Below are 21,400 nucleotides of genomic sequence, written 5' to 3'. Positions count from 1 at the left end.
GAACGATCGATACATCCACAGGAACGACACGCGATGGGTCAGGGATCACGTAGGAAGGGTTCGGTACGGGGGTCTCATGTTGGGCCACATACCCAGGCATGTCCGACTCCGTACCGGCCTCATCAACCGCAGGCCCAACCTGGCCCAATAGCTGATTCAAACGTGCTCTCCTGGCCGCCTGGATCTCGACCGCCCGGACGGTCGCCGGCGCCGGCGGCTGCGCCGCTGCCCGGCCATTCCGTTTCTTTTTTCGAGTTACTTTTGTCCACGAATCCGTTCTCCAGAAGTCTGATAATGTGATTGGTGCAAGACATACCTTGGGGACAGGTCCTTTCCATGGCCGGATCGCGGATGCCGTCGTTCTCCGGTGAACTATCGGGCGATCAACTTGATCTTGTCATCAGCTCTCGATCCTTGTCGCTCCGACTCACCGCTAGGAACAGCGGCATCAACCATCGGCGAATACAACTCTGGCTGCTCCCTGACGCAGTTCCCTTCGTCGTCGTCCTCGTCGTCGTCGCCGTCAGCGAGAACCCAGAAGCGACCTCCAACCCGCCGATCTTGCTTCCCTCCATCACACTCCGAGGACGAGTCAAGAAGCTCGATCTGATTTACCACGTCCGCAACCATCTGCATACGATGATCCACAACCACGTCGTAAATATCAATACGCAATTTAGATCCTACCGTCACCTGGTCGCAGTGGCGGACCTAGCGTGTGTGCATGGTGTGCCGTGGCACACCCAGAGTTTGTGAGAATTTTTTTATACCATATAATATTTTAGCCCAATTTAACTAAGCCAGCCAGCCAGGCCTAACTGCCATCACGTGAGAGACCCGGACAGAGCGAGCGAGAGAGAGAGAGAGGCAGAGCGGCACGACCTAATGGCCTAATCCCTTCTCGCTCGGCCGCTGCCCAACCAGGACGCGCCGCCGCTCGGCGCTCACCGCCTCACCCACTCGGCAGCTGCTGCTCCCCTTCGAAGTCGAAGCAGCGCCGGCCACCGGAGCTCCTTCCCTTTGGCGAGAACAGCTAGCAAGCAGCAAGCGCCGCGACCCGCGAGCTGCCGACCCGGACCAGAGGGCCGCCGCCGCCCCGGAGGAGCTCTTCCCGCCCGCGCCTCCCGTCCCGACGGCCGAAGTCTAGTGATGCATCTCATAAAGAATAACTTGCTCTCTTCATATGATTTGTTGACAAATCGGGAAGAGGATGTGAGAGGTTCCTTGGAGTTGTTCATGTTGCCAATACAACTTCATTGTCACTTAAGGATGCAATTCAAACTTTGCTTAAAGATCATCATTTGACTCCTAGTCAAATACGTGGGCAAGGATATGATGGGGCTAGCAACATGAAAGGGGAGATTAAAGGGTTGAAAACATTGATCATGAAAGAGTCACCCTCTGCCTATTACATCCATTGTTTTGCACATCAACTTCAGTTGGTTCTTATAGATGTGGCAAAGGACAATGAACCATGTTTGTGGTTCTTTGATCATGTTTCTTATTTGCTCAATATTGTTGGAGTTTGTTGTAAGCGCCATGACATGCTTCGAGATGTTAGAGCTCAAAAGGTGTTGGAAGCACTTGAAATGGGTGAGATTGAAAGTGGAAGTGGGCTAAATCAAGAGATGTGACTAGCTAGACCCGGCGCCACTCGTTGGGGTTCTCATTTAAAAACCATTATGCACATTGTTAGCATGTATTCCACAATCCTTGAAGTACTTGATGCTATTGGAAAAGATCCTTCACAAAAAAGTGAGTGGACAAGAATACGTGGAGTTGCTCAAGCCTTTGAATCATTTGACTTTGTTTTCAATCTTCACTTGATGCTTGTTATTCTTGGCTACACAAATGCGTTGTCCAAATCTTTGCAAAAGAGAGATTAAGATATTGTCAATGCAATGACACTTGTTAGTTTGGCAAAGAGTAGAATGCAACACATGAGGTCTCATGGTTGGGAAGATTTTCTTGCAAAGCTAACCTTATTTTGCAACAAACATGACATTCAAGTTCCTTTGTGGGAGGATATTTATGAGCCAAATCGAAGATCACGTCGGTATTATGAAGTACAAACAAATGATGATCGTTATAGAAGAGAAGTATATCTTGGTGTCATTGATCAAACAATTCAAGAGCTTGACAATCGGTTTGATGAGGTTAATACCGAGTTGCTTATTTGCATGTCGGCTTTGAGGGGGTGTTTGTTTCCAGGGACTTTTTTGTGTAGGGACTAGAAAAAGTCCCTCTTAGAGACTTTTTTACCAAACGGGAGGGACTTTTTAGGGACTAAACTAGGCATTTGGGACTAAATGAAGAAGACTCTCAAGGAGAGTCTTTTTTGGGACTTTTTGGGACTTTTCCAACAATGCCCCTCCATGCATTCAATGGCCCGCCACCCCATGGTGTTGTTTGATTGTTATTTTTCTACTCCCTCCGGTCCTTTTTAGTTTGCATATAAGATTTGACTGAAGTCAAGCCTCGTAAAATTTGACCAACTTTATAGAAAAAAGTACCAACATTCATAATCTGAAATCAATACCAATAGATGTGTCATGACTTAAAGTTTCATATTGTATAACTTTAACATGGCAGATGTTGATATTTTTTTATATAAATACGGTCAAACTTTGTGAAGTTTGACTTTAGAGAATTATAATATGCAGAGTAAAAAGGACCGGAGGGAGTATATACTAGGGGCAACATGGTCATTTAATAACCTCTAGGAAGGGACTAGGGACTTTTTAGTCTCTGGAAACAAACAGGGAGGGACTTTTTAGGGACTAGAGACTTTTTAGTTGGGACTAGAAAAAGTCCTAAGACTTATGAACCAAACAGGGCCTGAATCCCCTCAATTCATTTGCTTCTTATGATGCACTCAAGGTAATGAGACTTGCTGAATTCTATCCCATGGACATTTCAAGCACAGATTTGATAAGGCTAGAATTTCAACTTACTAATTTTATTGATGATATGAGACAAGATGATAGGTTTAGAAATGCAAGTAATATTGGTGAGCTCTCTATTATGCTTGTTGCAACAAAGAAGCATGTTCTTTATGATTTGGTCTACTTACTCATCAAATTGATATTGATTTTACCGGTGGCAACGGTGAGTGTTGAAAGAGTGTTTTCAGCAATGAATCTAGTGAAAAATAAGTTGAGGACTACTATGAGTGATGATCACTTGAATGATTGCTTGGTGACATTTATTGAACGGGATGTGTTCATGGAAGTAAGCGAAGATGACATAGTTGATGCTTTCATGGCAATGCAAAAACGTAGAGTTACCTAGTGATGTAATTTTCTACTTATTCTTCTTTCATGTAAGACTACTCGTATTGTAATTGAGCACATTTGAGATATATTTTGTGAACTAAATTGTTGTGAGATTTGCATTAAGCTACTCATGTTATTATTTTGACATATTTTGTCTGACACATGGATTAGGTGGGGATTTTTTTTAGAGTGTGCACACCCTTCATTTTTTTCCTGGGTACGCCACTGCCTGGTCGCCGATTGCAACATATTCGCCGGCGCGGACGTCGTTGTCCATATCCAGCAACGTCGTCCAGCGAGATGCCGGAGAATGATGCAGACGCCCGCTGATCCATTCCCCATGCATGGCCATCTCGGAAATGCACGGCCCAACGCAATCCCTCCTTCGCACACTCATCCGCCTCACACGCAACCTCGATCTGATCCGGCTGGATGGGCTCGGGCTGTGCTGCGAGAGATGACGAGGACGAGGCGATCGGCCTTGACCGCGGCAGATCAGCGGACCGCGACGAAGATTCCGGCAGCGCCTCCGGTGGTCGCCCCATCCGTCCCTGCAGCTAGGATTTTTGTTTTCTTGCTTCGGCGCTCGAGATATGAATGTGGCCGGTACGCAAATTCTTCAGTCAGTGGTTGCTATTTTGCCGGGTGCATGCAACCAGTAGCGGTAGGCAAAATACTCATCGTTTCAACGCAAGTAGAAGGTGAATGACCGTGCGTTGCTACGGGTGACCAAAATTTCATATGATAACGTCTGAACTGTCTTATACGTGACACATGACTATATTAACATTAATATCATTAGAATGTACAAGTACATAAAACTCTAATGTATTGAGTAGTTATACACACTGAACAAGACTTGAAAACAACACAACGAAAAGAACAATAAAAACATCAGAATTTACACAAGCAACACCAAAATCGTCATCGTAAGAAGCATTTTGTTGTCAGGATAGGTTCATCACAAGCTGCTAGTGAGACTGGTCTATGGGCTTTCTGAAGATGATGCATGTTCAGGGTAGTTGCACTTCAAGTGTCGTAGCAGCAGCAACCCTGCAGTGGCTTCCATCAAGCAAGCACATGGGAGCAGGTCCTCTTGTCAGGCAAGACCATAGATGTTTTTTCACTTACTGTCCTTTCATACCAAATTAATTTTACCTTACAATCCTCCCTGGAGCATGTTAAGGTTGCAAATTAAAGTTCTCTCCAAGTAAAACTCATTACTGTCACAAAAGGTCTGCGGGGATACGTATAGAGCAAGGTTATCTGCAATAGTAGAGGCTGGAGGTAATCCTCCTTTTCAAAAAAAAAAAAAGGATATCTGCAATAGTTATTTTCCAGGAACCAGGACTAATCTAAATTATAATCACGTTTCCATATTTTAGTGGCAAAACCACTGGGCTTCTGCTAATAGTCGATATTTTGGAGTTGCACAAGAAATGAAAATCTATTCTACAAAGGTGCAAGGCAATTAGGGAGCTAAGTAAAGACTCTGAGCCACCAAACCAGACGTGAGGAGATTTGCAGTGCCTTTGCTTACGTGGGCATGGATTGATGGATATGTTAGATATCATTGCACAGATGATTGAGTTCATTACCTCCGGGATCAATTTCTGATGCTCGTGTTCCCCTCTCATTCCCTTCTGTCTCCCTCATCCCTTCTCTGTCAACATGAGCAGAGCAAAGAACATAAAAATAAAGCCATGGAATATATGAAGACTACCGAGGAGCCGAGGGCGTGATCCAGAAGAAAATAAGTTAAAAGCGAGTTCCAGACAAACATCTTAGACCAGAACGGTTCAATGGGAAAATAAGTGAAAAGCAGTCAAAGTATAACCATTGCTGAAAACACTGCAGAGAAGGCTATCTTGGTGTTTAGGGTGTAGTAGTAGTATAGCCGATCAAAAGAAAAAGTAGTAGTAGTATAGAACTCTAATTGTAGATTCCTGATTCCTTAGCCTAGTCTAGTATTCGCCCTCGTGTACCGATATATATAGTCCCCTTGGGGCTAGAATATATTAGTGCTATTCATAACATGGTATACAGTGTCACATCCCAAATTTCCCAATTTGGCATGTGAATAAATTTTCACTAAATTTTAAAACTATTTATAATAGATTAAAATTTCCCTTTAGTTATTTATAGTATTTGAATTTTATTTAGGAAAAAGATATATTTTCTAAATTAAATGAAATAATTTTGGTTCTTATTATTTTGTTTGTTGCATTCATGTTGGAATAGATGCATTATAATTTTATTGTGTGGAAAAGTTTTTAAAAATTCATTAATAATCCTTTTCGTTTAGAATCTTATTGTGTGGAAAAGTATTCTAGAAATATCATCTGCTTCCAACGACCAGAGCTTGGGACATTCAAAAACTGCAAGAACACTTTATACTGATGGATGTTGAAGCAATTAAAGGCATTCCGGTGAGCCATGTTAGGCAACCTGATTGCGGGGATTGGCACTTTGAAAAGAGTGGGTTGATCACAGTTCTTCTGCTAACAGAATGATGATGAAAACAAAAGGAAGCGGGAATCTTTTGCCGCAGGGCATCACTCGACTCCAGTATGCTGACGATACTATCATTATGTTTGAGCTGAATGATGCATGCCTTGCTCATCTTAAATTTATCCTTTTATGCTTCGAGGCCTTGTTGGGGCTCAAGATCAACTTCTCCAAGAGCGAGGTGATCGTGACTGGTGTGTTGGATGACAAAGCTGTGAGGGTGTCTCAGCTTCTAAATTGCAGTTTAGGCTCCTTTCCCTTCAAATATCTCTGCCTTCCCATCTCCCCATTTCATTTGAGTGCTAAAGAGTTTCGGCCTCTTGTCAATAAAGTGGGTAATCGGGTTATTCCTTGGCGTGGCAGATATAAAACTTTAGCTGGGAAGGTTTGCCTCATTAATGTGTGCCTCTCTGAGTGCAGCATTTTGGCACCCAGGCTCATCTGCACCCGATCAGAAAAAATCACAAAAAATTCAAAAAATTCCAATTTGTTTTTGCATGGTAGAAAATCTATTGTTGAGGTCTGCTCCAATTTTCTGGTCATTTGGACATATGAGTAGCTTTCAGCAAAAAAGACAAATCTGATCAGAATAGTGCATGAACAGTAAACTTTTTTACAAACCTCGGATTTGTCTTTTTTGCTGAGAGCTGCTCAGGTGTCCAAATAATTTGGAAACTGGAGCGGACCTCACGCATCAAACTATCTACCATGGAATTTGTTTTTGATCTTTTTTAAATTTTTCTACTATGTATTTTGTACTTTTTTTAGCACGGGTGCAGAGGAGCCTGAGCCCTCAGAAGTGGATTATCGGTGCCTCTCTTCCCTTCCCATGTTCACTATGGGCTTTTATCGCCTTTCTCAGGGACACATGATTGTTTTGACTAGCATAGAGGTGCTTTTTTTTTCTGGAACGTGACGGATAACAAGCGCAAATATAGGTTTCTGAAGTGGAAAAAATTTTGCAGGCCTAAAAACCTTGGGGGGTTGGGCATTTTGAATATCACAGTTATGAATAAATGTTTGATCATCAAGTGGTGGTGGAGGATTATGACGGCTAGCCCTGGTACTCTCTCGTTTGATGTACTGAAAGCTAAGTCTTTTCCTTCTGTCAGTCCCATGTTTGCCTCGACTTCTCTTGGCTCCTAGTTTTGGAAAGATTTGGTCGAAGTTCGCGACTTGTTTCGCGAACATGTTAATTTCGTTGTTGGGAACATTGTCTCTACTCGTTTTTGGTTAGACTGGTGGTCCGGTGACTCACCGTTAGCTACTTCTTTCCCTGTGTTGTTTTCTTACTGTTCTAACCTCGAGATCTCAATCTTTGAGCTCTCTCGCAATGATTGGGACCTAGGCCCCAGGAGATCCCTGTCTCTTGCAGAGTTGGGAGACTGGCATCGCCTTGCTGCCCTGTTCCATTTTCTCTCTCGGAGGAGGAGGACACTGTGGTCTGGCCTCACGTGGCTTCTGCGAAGTTTTCGGTCAAGTCTTTATATTCTCAACTCATTTCTGGGACCCCCACTTCTAAATTCAAGTAGGTTTGTGTGGCCAAGGTTCCACCCTAGATCAAATTTTTTCCTTTGGCGGGCTATTAGGCGTCGGTTGCCTTCAGCCAATCAAATTCACAAGCGGAATGGGTCGGGATCTGATCATTGTGCTTTATGTTCTGAACTGGAAGATACCAACCACATCTTCTTTGGGTGTGTGTTGGCTAAGTTGGCATGGTGCTTTATGCGGTCTTGGGTAGATGTTGCCTGGCCCCCGACTCATTCGACGAGCTTTGTCTGCTCTGTTCTGAGCTCCAGGGTGTTTCTAAATGGTTATTCTATGTCGGCTTTAGCGCCCTTTGTTGGGCTCTTTGGACTACTAGGAACAAATTCACAATTGAGGTTTCCTTTCCTAACAAACCTGCTAATTTCTTGTTTAAAATGTCTATCTTCTTGCAGCAACAGAAATATTGACTAAACCGGCCGATCGGGACACCCTGGAGATGATGACTTCTAAAGTTCATGTGTCTGTCAATCTTCTGCCGTCTTCAGCTGATGATGTTCATGCTTAATCTCGGCGCCCCCACGAGTCTTTTATGAGTAGGTTGTTGGCCTGTGCGCCTATCTTGAACTTTTTTAGTGGGCCTGTGTGCCTTATGATTTTTTGTCCTGCGCGTCACTGGTTGTTGGCATGGTACTCTTCGATGTCCTATGGTGGTGACCCGTGACTATTGTGTTTCGCTACTCTGCCGTGTGGCTTTATTTATAAAGTCGGGTGTACCCCTTTTCTCTAAAAAGGAGGCAGGGGGAACGGATAGAAAAGACACCACAAAACTCCAACAGGAATGAAGAGCACTCAGGTTGGAAAAGGCTATGGGGTGTTCGGCTGCCACAGAAAATCAAAAACTTTGCACGGAGGCTTGCAAGAGCATCATTACCTACGGGACAAATTTGAGAGCATAGGCATATGGCTGATTCGGCGGCACGGACTTTCTGTGGTGCTTTGAATGATAGTTGGAGACACTCCTAAATGGAGTGCAACATGGCGCTAAGTGTTTGGGCAATCTCAGATCAGGAGTTGTATGCTGAGGTCACAATTGATGAAACACCTAAAGCAAAGCTATGGCTGTCTGAATTAAGCAAGAGGTTAGCCGGGCAACAGTTTGCAAGAGCACTTGTTATCTTATGGCTCTATGGTGGGCAAGGAGGCGAGCTATACATGAAAACAAATTCCAATATCCGCTGTCGGCAAATGCTTTCATTGATCGTTTTCTTGATGAGGTTCGCGAGTCTGAAGAGAGGGCAAAAGCTGCCAGGCCGGGTGGTGCAAGATCGAATGGTCACTCTGAAGCAAATGTACAGATGATGAAGTGGAACCACCCAGAACAAAACTTCCTCAAGATTCAGGTAGATGGAGGGCTCTCCAAAAACAAGCAAAGGGGGGCTTCCTCAGCAGTATGCCGGGATCAGCAAGGCCATTATATGGGGGAATCAGCTACAGCTTCTGAAGGAATGGTTAGCCCTGACATCCTTAAAGCTACATCAATTTGTGAAGCGTTGTCTTTAGCAGCTGATATCAATGCAGAAGGGTGTTGATTGTCTCAGATTGTTTGGCAGTAATAAAGAACTTGGAGACTGGGAACAAGCTTACAAACTATGGCACAATTAATTCTGAAGGAGATTGATATCCGGAAGAGAAGTTTTCAGCAGGTCATATTCGACCACGAACGACGAGAGTACAATAGGGACGCACATACTTTAGTGAAATTTTCATCCTCACTTGCACTGGGTAGACATGTTTGGTTGATGGAACCTCCGGACTCCCCTTGTATCCCTATAACATTCTGTGAGCAATAAAATTCTCTCGTTTCCTGAAAAAGAACTCATAAAATTGACTTTGTTATTAGGACTCAACCAACTGCAATTAGTCTGGCGTTACATATAACTTAGTTCTTTCTTTCTTTTTTTGAGGGGAGTTGCAATTAGCATTTTTTTTAGTGTAAGGGATTTGTGATGGTTGGGGGGACTTGTGTGAGATCTCATATTAGGTGAGATTAATGAGATCGATTTAAAAAAAGTACAGGTTCAAACATTGCCAAATGTTTTGTAGACACAGATCAATGTTTGATATACAACCTCAAAAAGTTTCACCTCCTAATTCGACTTACAATAATAGAAATAAAAAGACAAAATCCAATGTGAATAGTGTGAAAGTACTATTCACCCAAAGTGCCACTATTCACATTTGAATTTGTCCATTTTGAATCTCTAAATGTACATTGAGTTTTGAGCTGTGTTTTTCGGAGTTGTAGACATACCCCATATTGATGTCGTCAAATAATTTCAGATTATTTTAAAATGTCTATATATGAATTTTTAGGGTTTATCTCACGATCACACCTAATGTGAGTTGATATCTGTTGTTGTTTCTTTCATTTTTAATTTTTTGTTTCTTTGTTTTAGTTTCTTTCTCATTATGCGTAGTTTAGTTTGTCAGTAAAGCGGAGACATACTGATTGCAAGAAAAAAGGGGAGACATACTGGTTGATTGAAGGTACCGTACCCCACAAAAAAAAGATGAAAAGTACTGTGGTTATAGATGGTGGTTTTACTAGATTGTTTGATTGGCTCTTCTCTGCCCAGCAAGTTCCTGCTTACTCCTCCGCCTGCTGCACCATTGTTTGATCCTCCTCAATGTTATGGCAAACATGCTTGGTCGAAGCTAACTTTGTAACCTGTATTCACATTTTGACAAGGTCCGTAAAAAGACTAACAGGTCTAAGAAAGAAAGACCATAAGAAAAACAGCGATTGATACATTATTCCACTGAACTAGATGTTATGTGTTTGTTTTGGAAACCCAACTAGATGTTATGAGTGTGAGATAAGAGGAAGAACGACTTGTAATATTAGTCATGGAAAAATTATAGATGTATTAGTTGTATTCAAACGATGCATTAGCTGTTGCTTGCGACGATGATTTGATTCTATCTATAACTTCAAACGCCCAGCCAAGACTTTGCTCCCGCGTCTCACGGATCATGCTTGCCAGTACACACGTCCATGTTTAACGGTAGCAAGCTAATCGAGCCGATGGATATGCCTTTTTAAGAATGACTTCGTTGACCCGGCGCACAACCGCTCCAGCTCTTGATGGCTAGCTACTCCTTTAAACAGACCAAGGAGGGAGAAAGAGTCAATTAGCCATTGGCTGCTCACATCTGGTTGTTGACGTACCACTATAGACAGCAATGCGCTAACCCCGGTAACTGATCGATCTCAAACTGACCATCTAAGTATGTGAGCTTTGTCGAGCCAGTTGATCAAACCAATATAAAACCTTGGGGGCAGCGAGAATGCATGACATCGTGTTTGCCATACTATGATATTACGGCAGGCCCGTGCAGTGGTGCAGACCCATCGATCCGATCGAATCGACTAGTTTTACGGCGTCATCGTCGACCGATGGGCCAACACCAAGTCTGTGATGTGATCTGAACAGATCCTCCCGAACAAACTAAACGAGCTTGTGACAACTATATTAACTCGTATTCAGATCATCTCAACTGCTCTAGCTTTTATATAGCGTAGTTATTTCTTACAAGATGGCATTATTCTCATAATTGTATCTCTCCATCAAAAATATAAAACGTGTGGCAAAGGTCTGGTGCACGGTGGGTTTTAGTTACCTTGACGCATGTAAAACCGAGAAGGCATAAAGCTAGTAATTCTCCGATTAACTTGCAGAGGCTTCAACGGTTTCAGGAAAAAACTGTCCGGGGTACAGTACACAAGTTCAGCCCTAAAAAATCAGTTGAAGTTGTGTAACCAGGCTAGACAACACGTCTGGGTATCAATTTCAACACTCCAAGCCTTCTAAAGCCATTTTAAAAATAATACACCAAAGGGAGTAGAAGATGCAAGATTGTGAGTGGAAATAATTCCAGAAATTTTGTTTTGTTGCAAAACGAGCAAACATGATTTATTTGTAAGGGTTTTTATCATTTATTCCAACAGTTGCGTCTCACTACTCAGTTTTGTCACTAGAATTTTCAACTGCTCAAAAATGCCATCGATCCGTGAGATGCTTGCTCAAAATTAGAGTGACCATTGCCCTACCAAACAGACCTTTCTTTGACGGGACTTTTCCATCGTGATATGCCACTAGAGAAAGTAAATATTCTTGATGGGAACCTGAAGTTTATTGATCCATTCACCCTACCATCTTCCGCCGGAAAAAGAGAGAGAAGTGACAATTTAGCTAGCGCCAAAGTTGATAGGGAGGACGTAATGTGATTGATTTACTCCATATGTTCTGTCCCCAGCCCACGCTTCGCAATTTTGACGAAACACATCGAATTTGACTGGAACCTCCAGCGTCATCTGGAATATTACTTCACTCTTGAGCTGCTGCTGATAGTTAGTTACTCAGATGCAATCTCAGGCAGAGCTTTCTAAGGAGCGCTTCCCCAGCTTGTCATTGTTATCTAGGTCTGGCAAGTAGTACCATATTTGGACCTTTAGCACGACCTCGATCCACCCCCAAGTCGTCTCACAGCTAGTCCTGTTCACAACGTTTGTTAGAACATGAAAAAACAATGTCTGTCAGATCTGGCTTTACAAGTTCAAGGCACACTAATTAATTAGTTGTTGCGCGACTGACTGTCTTGAGCTTACTTATCTACTCTAGGAATTAATCATGTATCAACATATTAAGTATTTCCTGCTAAGCGTAAATCAACCTGTGGTTGGATGGTTAGCTGGACAGTGGTATCGCCCATCAGGGTTCAAATCCTGGTTTTAGCGGGAGGAGATGTTCCCATCGACTACGAGGCGCCTACGGTGACTTTGTAAAATCTCAAGATGATATGCCGGCTCAGTCTCTCGGAGGTGCTCATCGGGATAAGGTGTCCGTGTGTGCATTCATAGTGGTGAGGATGTGCGCGTATATATGAGTGCTTTGCGTCTGTATCGTGTTCAAGAAAAAAGTATTTCCAGCTAAGCTAAACCCATGGGTGGATCTCCCAACACCGGTTACAGCTAAGCTAGCTGAGAACTTCCTCCTTCCTAGTTTAGAAGGCTGATTAATGGAAATAAATATCAACATCGACACTACCAAATAAACACACTACAAAAACAACCCCATGATTAAGCTTCATCAGAGGCAGCCCTCCAGCTTGCATCATAGCCATGAAATATTACTAAGCGACTTCCCAAAATTCTTGGTAAAACTCCACAGAAAATCATTTGTTACCGGAATCTTATTATGCTCCATCTAAGAGATAGCTTCATATACTTCATCCTTCGTGAAGTCAGAAGTAATAACAGTATTTTGTTCTGGAGACTACTGCGTAATGTGAGCATTTGACTCTTATACCTTATAGAGAAATTATTTTAGCTGGTGCACAAAACATTCTCTTATACTACTAGTTGGTAAATACACTTTGAAGTTGCCCTCACCCACAATGGTCCCCTCTTATCGTTGTAGTTGGAAAATTTGTTTTCCTTACCATTTGCAGTGAGGTTGAAATATTTCGTATAATTTCCCCCTAGGTGAACATGCTTATCTTTAGCACGCTGAGCTCCCTTGGTCTGTCTTCATCGCCATGGAATCAACATGTATATGATAAACTGTAAAATCTACTCCCTCCGTCCGGAAATACTTGTTGGAGGAATGGATGTATCTAGTCGTATTTTAGTTTTAGATGCTTCCATTTTTATCCATTTCTGCCCTACCAAACAGACCTTTCTTTGACGGGACTTTTCTACCATAATATGCCACTAGAGAAAGTAAATATTCGTGATGGGAACCTGAAGTTTATTGATCCATTCGCCATACCATCTTCCGCCGGAAAAAGAGAGAGAGGTGTCAATTTAGCTAGCGCCAAAGTTGATAGGGAGGACGTAATTCGCTGGTGATTGATTTACTCCATATGTTCTGTCCCCAGCCCACGCTTCGCAATTTTGACAAAACACGTCAAATTTGACTGGAACCGCCAGCATCATCTGGGATATTACTTCACTCTTGAGCTGCTGCTGATAGTTAGTTACTCAGATGGAATCTCAGGCAGAGCTTTCTAAGGAGCGCTTCTCCAGCTTGTCATAGTTATCTAGGTCTGGCAAGTAGTACCATATTCGGACCTTTAGCACGACCTCGATCGACCCCCCAAGTCGTCTGAACATGAAAAAACAATGTCTATCAGAACTGGCTTTACAAGTTCAAGGCACATTAATTGGTTAGCTGTCGCGCGACTGACTGTCTTGAGCTTACTTATCTACTCCGGGAAGTAATCATGTATCAACATATTAAGTATTTCCGGCTAAGCTAAACCCATGGGTGGATCTCCCAACTCTGGTTACAGCTAAGCTAGCTGAGAACTTCCTCCTTCCCAGTTTATAAGGTTGATTAATGGAAATTAGTATCAACATCGACACTACCAAATAAACACACTACAAAAACATTCTGTTTAGGTAAAGATTAATGACCCCATGATTAAGCTTAATCAGAGGCAGCTCTCCAGCTGCATCTGATCAAACATAGACATGAAATATTACTAACTGACTTCCCAAAATTCTTGGTAAAACTCCACAGAAAATCATTTGGTACCGGGATCTTATTATACTCCATCTAAGAGATAGCTTCATATACTTCATCCTTCATGAAGTCAGCAGTAATAACCGTATTTTGTTTTGGAGACTACTGCGTGATGTGAGCATTTGACTCTTATACCATAGAGAAATTGTTTTTAGCTGGTGCACCAAACATTCTCTTATACTACTAATCGGTAAAAACACTTGAAGTTGCCCTCACCCACAATGGTCCCCTCTTATCGTTGTAGTTGGAAAATTTGTTTTCCTTACCATTTACAGTGAGGTTGAAATATTTCGTGTAATTTCCCCCTAGGTGAACATGCTTATCTTTAGCACGGTGAGCTCCCTTGGTCTGTCTTCATCGCCATGGAATCAACATGTATATGATAAACTGTAAAATCTACATGGCATCCAAACAGCCCATTCCAAGCAGAAAAATTCAATGGTTTTTGTGGGGCGTAGTAAAAGATCACTGAAATGAGTTTGGAGCACTTCCCAAACGTAATCTAAGTCTGCTGCCACGTCGTGAATAGACTCACGCTGCGTGTCTACTTATTTATGAAGATTAGAAAACGGAAGTAGCAAGATAAGGTAGACGATCTTGCGAGTTACTTTGTGTATTGGATGGCCCAGAAGTCGGCGTAGACGTAGGTGGCCTCGACGGCGGCAAACCCAGCGCCCTTGCCGAGCTTCTCGAAGTCCCTGAGATACCTCTCCTTGCCGCCCGGACTGTACGCGACCAGGCTCATGTCGACGGCGAGCAACGCCTGCGCGCTGTTGGTCGCCTCTGGGTTCACCGGCAAGATGCATTCCACGCTGATGACCTTGCCGTGTGCTGGCAGCGCGTCGTGGCAGTTCTTGAGCACCGTGGCGCACTCGTGGTCGCTGAAGCAGTCGAGGATCCACATCATGAGGATGGCGTCGCCGGAGGGCACCTTCTCCAACATGTTGCCGCCCACGTGCTCGACCCTGGGGTAAGGAGGGGCGGCGGCGATGACGTGGGGAAGGTCAAAGTTGACACCCTTGATGCTCGGGTACATGGAGGTGATGGCGTGGCTGACGGCGCCGAATCCGCCGGCCACGTCGACGAGGGTGCCGATGCCGTCGAAGTCCCTGTACACCTCGAGGAGCTTCTTGGTGATGATGGCGGAGTGGTGCTTCATGGCCTCGTAGAAGAGGCCTTTGAAGCGCGCGTCCCTCCCGGTGTACTCGTACCACGACGTCCCATACGCCCTGTGGAACGCAGTGCCGCCGCCGCCGTCGCCGTCGAGGACCGCGTCCTTGAGGTGGCGCCAGGGCTCCAGGTAGACGTGGTCCTGGGCGAGGAGAGCGAAGGGGGCCATGGAGACGCCATCCTCGTTCGGGGCGAGCCACCTGCACACCGGTTCCGCGGCGTAGCGGCGCGAGAGGCTGCCGTCCTCGCCCTCCTCCACCGTGCACGACACGACCTTGTACGACGCAAGCACACGCAGCATGCGATCCACCATGGACGGCGCGTCCGGGTTGTTGGCCTTGCACGGCAGCTTCGCTAGGACCTCCTCCGGAGTCAGCGACTTGCCGGCGGCGCCCACAAGGGCCTCCAGAAGGCCCAGCTCGATGGCCGTCCTCAGCGTCATCGGTAGCACCGTCGAGTTGGCTAGCTGCAGCGCGAACATGCACGCCTCCTCGTCGCCCATGTCGCTAACTAATGCTGCTACCATTTGCTGCTGGGCTGGTACGGTACGTTTATTTATACAGAATTGATGGGCGGGTGCTGCGATTTAGAGGAGTCACGGCATGTGCTCACTTGCCATGCACAAGTACGACTTAGGCACTGAGCATCTTTTCGCATCATCCGAGATTGAGCCAAGTGGCTAGGCATGCCGTTTGCCCGGAATCATGCATCTTTTCACATCGATCGAGCCCCGCCCCCGATGGATCTAAGCGTGCAGTGCACACTTCGAACGATGCACACCAATACTCTACTGAAAGAATATCTAGTGCTACCACAACTTTAAATGGTATTATGCTGCTGTTTCAAATAATCAATTTTTAAATGTTTTAATAAATTCTATAAAAAATGTGAATTTTCACAAGGGATGTGTCTACAGCCACCAAAAATTTCAGGTCAGTATTCGAAAGGAGATTTAGAAACAAAAAGACAAGTCTATATGCCTTTCGAATTTGCACATGAAATTTTTGGAGGTTGTAGACACATTCCATATGAACACTCACACTTTTTTCTATGTTTTTTTTAAACATTTATAATTGATTTTTTTAAGGTGTACAATCTACTCTATAATAGCATTTACCTATTACCATGCAGAATGTTTTTGGGGACTGGACCCGGTTGGCAGCCACATCGGAGGTTGAACTGATGCCAGGAATGACATCTGGAGAGACCACCTGCAAGGCCATTGATCATGGTGGCAGTCAACGCTCACCTAGATCTGGCCGGCCTAGGTGGGTCTCGGCGTTGGGGACGCTCGGGGGTGGGAAATGAGGTGCATTTCCGCTCGTCTCTTTGGTATGTGAAGCGGCGTGGCTCGGGTGAGGTGGCATTGGGGTCTTGGAGGCTGGGGCGGCGGCCCTGGTGGGGAGCATGGTGCTCTTGGGTGAGCCCGTGGCTCAGGGGCTGCCCGATGGCCATGGTCGTGTGGGTGGCGTGGTGGCCGGGGTGTGGCATTCGGTGACGGTGGTGCGGCGCTCGTACCATATGCCGATGGTGATGATTGTTGGCCAGGGTGAAAACTTGTTCTGTCGTTGGGCAGACGGCAGCGGCGAAGTTCGTCCCCTTCTTGAAGGCATCGTCGCGGCTCTCATCGCCCGCCGTGTTGCTCTAGGGGAAACCTTGATCCTTGGATCGTGCGGTGCCGGCGCTCCGGTGTCATAACCTTCCCGAAGACGCCACTTTGGAGCTCACGGTTCATCATATGCGGCTTTGTCTCTTCGCGGTGGCGTGTTCACGGTTGAGGACCCTGGTAGCTCCTGTAGTGGTAGGGGTGGTGTTGTTGCGATGTATCCTGCTTTGGGTGTGTGCGTGTGTCTGTATCAGGTTGTTGATGATCGTTGCTTTATATATAAAACAGGGCGAAAGCCTTTTCGGGTATTATCAATAAAAGATGTTTAGATTCGATTTTATGGCGCCTCTTATATGGTAATGTATATGTCTCCAATTTATTTATTGGTATAAATCAAATAGGGAAGCTAGTTAAAATTTCTATGTTAATTTGTCAATAAAGGTGGCACTGGTTGATTGGAATGGAAATACTGTAGTTATTGTTCGTGATCTCACCTCAGATTGTTGTTGCTCCTTGTGTATGTGGCAAGCATTCATGTGTTAGAACTGATGGACACCCAGCTACATTCATCATCTGTCAAATAAGACAGGTCCGTGAGACAAATCATGACTAGCTAGCTCGGAGTTTGCAAGGCAATTCATGTTTAATTCGATCACTAACCATCCGAAGAACTCAAAATCTGGGATACTGAATCGAAAAGTGCAATCCACTGATCATGAGAGCACGCATCTACGCCATGCCAAGTCTGCCCACGCCGTGTCTTACAAACACATGAAGGTTAACTTCAGCTGCTTCCTCTGTGCTACGCAAAGCAAAGATTTCGAACGCCACCGGTATCGCTTCACTCTTGAGCTGTATGCATGTATCGCCATTCTCCTCTCCAGTACCTCCTTTTTCTTTTGCTGCTCCACTGGGCAGGGGCAAAGTGGTTCAACAGGAGTGAGTAAACGCACAACAGGCAATTCAGATGAAAATAACTTAATAATGAAACATCATCTACCAGTTACTACTCACTTGCAATATCTGCCAGTGATTTATGTGGGCACTTCTCCAGGTTGTCGATCCTCTAGGCACCTTTGCCATGCTATGAAAACCAATGGTCTATCATCCTGGATGGCGGCGTCGCTCATAAACACGGAAGCTAGCTGGTTCTCCATCCTTATGAAAATCCTTTTTTTTAGAAAAAAGCCATCAGCCGAGTCCGAGATCGGGTTCAAGCCTAGCCTGGCTTTGAATTAACAAAGCCATCAACCGGCCAGGATTACAAGCATACGCCCTCAGGCAAAGGAAGGAAAGAACAACATGGCGGTAAGATACAAAGACATGATGAACAGCACCAAACTACTCCTCGCACGCTACGGCAACAGAAGAATATGAACTATGGGCGAAGCCGAAGACACCGAGGTCCTCATTCGAGGAAGCTGCACCAGGAACAGAAACACACTGGCTCAAAGGAGAGAGGGCCGACACCAGTGGGGCATGCCATCGCCATGCACCTACGGGCCCCGGCACGACACATCTGAAACACCATCTGAAGAAGGCCACTACCCCTCGCATGGATCGAAGGCGCCACACCGTCGCAAGATGGGGTGGATGCCGCCGGAAGATGGCCACATAGAGAGGGTTAGAGCATCCCCAACGAGACGCCGGAAGCTCGCCTTGAGCATAACATCGCCGCCGCACGCATCCAGCACTGAAGAAGGGGAGTTCATGCTAGGACAGGAGGGCCACATCGCTGCCGCCACCCGCCACCCACCAGCGCCACCAGACCACAAGGCTCCCAAAGTGGCTCCTTCAAGAAGGGAACAGTGCCAAGGGCGCCACCGCCGCCCAACAAGGTTTGGGTTTTCACCCAGGAGACCTAGGGGATGGGGAAGTGGGAGAATCAGCTCATACCGATGCCTCCAAGGAGGGGAATGGTGCCCATGGGCGTCGCCGTCGGCACGGCCGACCACGGCCGGCCAGGGATTTCGCCCAGAGCAAATCCCCACCACCACCAGCACCCCCTGACCGAGGCCGGCAACCCAGGGGAGCACAGTCCGACTAGGAGGCACGCACGCTGAAGCAGGGAAGAAGAGGCGCCAGATCTCACGCTCGGCGGCTGTTGCAGAAGCCACCACCGCCGCCCTCGCCCACCGGAATCCCACCGTCCGCGCGACCAGGACCCCGGATCCATCATCCGCGCCGCCGCCTGCCGCAGATCCGGCGGCGCCTCGCCGAGGGAGCCACTGCTCCAGATCCAAAAGCCCACCCCCCCCCCCCCCCCCCCCCCCCCCCCCCGCATTGAGACGGGGTAGCTGAAGCCCCGCGGCCGCCATCCTTGGCAACGCCCCGGGCTTGCCCGACGGCTGCCTCAAGCGGCGGCGAGGAGGCAGGGAGGGACGCCCAGCGGCGCGACTAGGGTTCGTCCCCCGAGTCGCCCGAGCGGGGCAGTGCGCGCGCGGGGAGGGGGGGACTGTAAACGAAATCCCGCCTTTGGTCCTCCGTATGAAAATACTACAATCCAAAAGAGCCAATTGTGGCACTTGTGTAATCGTGTGGCTATATGTTGGCTAAGTCTTGCAATATGAAAACGAAACAATTTGCAGAGCTGCATTCAATTTCCATCATGACAAAATTTCAGTCTAGCGATTCCTCAGCTCTGCTAGCTCAGAAAATCAGTTCTTAGAAATGTCTTTAGTCAGGCTTATCAGCGGCTTCAGGCACATTTAGCAGATACAGTTGACATATAGTTCTGATAAATGGTCTTATTCTTGGAATTTCAAGAAATTTTCTTCCATCAAGATGTACAATACGTTGAGAAAAGGAGAGCTTGCTCACTTCATCATCAAAAAGCGTTGGAGAAGTGCATTTATCTTAAGATACAATGTTTTCTTTTGACTCCTTTTTCTAGTGGGAATGGCAGGTGCTCTGCCTTTTCATTATAGGAAGGGGAAATACTGACAAGGCTAAAAATCCAAAGAAATCAAAGAGGAAAGGAAAAGGTAGGCTTGAGGTTGAGAAGGTCTCAGCTCAGCCAAAAGTAACTACATGCACTACTCCCATACCTCCTTAAGGAGGCAGATTTCATCAGAGATAATGTTACAAACTGTTGAACAGGCAGGCTCTCATGTTAAAAGAGATGACGATTTCTCTCATTCCAAAGATTCCAGACAATGTAAACCAATCTGGTGCAAATCTAGAAAGCTTCCTCCTTCTTCCTATGGTGAGAAAACACTTTCTCTCACCATCCCACAATGGAGCTGGCCTCAAGAGCGTGTCGAGCGACAAGCTGGTTGGTGGAGCCGAAGGAGTGCCAGACTACCTCCTCCTTGGTGCCTTAAGCGCTCGAAAGAAAAGTTGGTGCTCACACCCCGCCTTAGTGGGTCATGCCCAAGTACCTCCCTCCTTTCGGTTTTTTCGTTTGCCCTCTGTATTTTCATGGTTTTCTCTTATGATGTTGTTTTATTAACTGGAAACCAGTTGCAGGTTTCTAACAATAACAACAACAAAGTCTTTAGTCCCAAACAAGTTGGGGTAGGCTAGAGGTGAAACCCATAATATCTCGCGACCAACTTATGGCTCTGACACATGGATAGTAAGGTTCCACACATCCCTGTCCATAGCTAGTTCTTTGGTGATACTCCAATCCTTCATGTCTCTCTTAACGGACTCCTCCCTTATCAAATTCGGTCTACCTCACCCTCTCTTGACATTGTTGTAGGTTTTAAAAATGCCAAAAAATATTAATAGATTAAAGAAAATTTTGTGAATTTAAAAAAATTCTTGATATTGAAAATATCAGGAATTTAGAAAAAAAGTTAATGGATTGAAAAAAGTTCACAAGGCCGAAAAAAGTTCATCAATTTGAAAAAAAAAGTTCATGATTTTGAATTTTTTTATGTTGAATAGGAAAACAGTCATGCATTTGGAAAAGAGTTCATGGATTTTTTTAGAAAATAGCGAATTTTTAAAAATGTCCATGTCTTTTAAAAAGTGATCACGAATATAAGAAAATAAAAATAAACTATAGAAATTAAAAATATGAAAAATCCAAAGAAAAAAACAGCCAAACAAAATGGAAAAAAGAGAAGAAAACCAGACAAGGAAGACGCACAACTAGAAGAGAAAAAAGTAACTAGGCACAACAATTGAGCTTTAGGATACAGTGGTCGGTACTAAACCAAGTGGTCAAGAGTTTGAATCTGAGACCTTGAAAACGTAAGCAACTCACGAAGGTTGTCGCTTATCCCTGAAGGATCCTCTCATGGATTAGAACTCTATAAGGCCCAGGTTAATTTGCGTAGTGAAAAAAACAAATCAAGTGACGAGCCAGCTATGACCGCTCATTTTAACACTCAGTCCTGTCAAGTTCACTAGCCACCGCATACCACATACCACCAAGCTACCAACCTAGATTCACTTCCGCCCGAGCAAAGTACACTAGCTAGTCAAGATATAATCGCCTCGGGAATCACAGACGAGTGGGGCCGAGATGCGAGGAGGAGAGAGTGGATCATACTATTGGTCTGCGGCGGATGTGGCGGCGGCGGCGACAATCCTCGCATCCGCCTGTTCTGGCTCCTTGTGCGGTGGTTCTTCTTTTGTAGGAGGAAGAAGATGAGAGACAGGAGCCAACATTGGGTGTCTGGACCTTCAATATTTTGGACCGAGGACAATATAATGACCCTCTATGGGAGACTTGGGTCGGGTGGAAATTATAATTTTCTAATTTTTGAGCAATATCACGCCTTTAGCGAGACGGAAGGCAAGCTACACTATAGGAG

General features: G+C 45.3%; 1 protein-coding gene, 1 long non-coding RNA gene and 1 pseudogene across 3 annotated transcripts; 1 reads left to right on the top strand and 2 right to left on the bottom strand.

The window, feature by feature from the left end:
• Positions 1-1,697: 1,697 nt before the first annotated feature.
• On the top strand, positions 1,698-3,291 carry LOC147962752 (uncharacterized; annotated as a pseudogene).
• Positions 3,292-4,126: 835 nt separating this feature from the next.
• LOC147962751 (uncharacterized) lies at positions 4,127-19,150 on the bottom strand. 2 transcript variants are annotated; one of them, XR_015612370.1, is made up of 7 exons: positions 18,531-19,150; positions 17,649-17,804; positions 17,295-17,544; positions 17,129-17,207; positions 9,877-9,999; positions 4,874-4,938; positions 4,127-4,446 (listed from the first exon to the last, which is right to left on the bottom strand). It is a non-coding gene; the product is annotated as an uncharacterized LOC147962751 (long non-coding RNA). The 2 variants fall into 2 exon arrangements; XR_015612369.1 differs by lacking the exons at positions 4,127-4,446; positions 4,874-4,938; positions 9,877-9,999 and adding an exon at positions 11,557-11,827 and having other exon boundaries at positions 18,531-19,146.
• Positions 14,278-17,111, bottom strand: LOC125522262 (tricetin 3',4',5'-O-trimethyltransferase). The gene has a single exon (XM_048687339.2). The coding sequence runs from the start codon at positions 15,552-15,554 to the stop codon at positions 14,463-14,465; it is 1,092 nt and encodes a 363-aa protein (XP_048543296.1). The 5' UTR covers positions 15,555-17,111; the 3' UTR covers positions 14,278-14,462.
• Positions 19,151-21,400: the final 2,250 nt, after the last annotated feature.

This window comes from Triticum urartu, chromosome 7A (assembly GCF_056163025.1).
Source record: "Triticum urartu cultivar PI428250 chromosome 7A, HENAU_Tu73, whole genome shotgun sequence".
In the NCBI taxonomy this organism is placed as follows: domain Eukaryota; kingdom Viridiplantae; phylum Streptophyta; class Magnoliopsida; order Poales; family Poaceae; genus Triticum; species Triticum urartu.
Note: the sequence above shows the minus strand (reverse complement) of the source record. Positions and strands in the feature narration are given on the sequence as shown.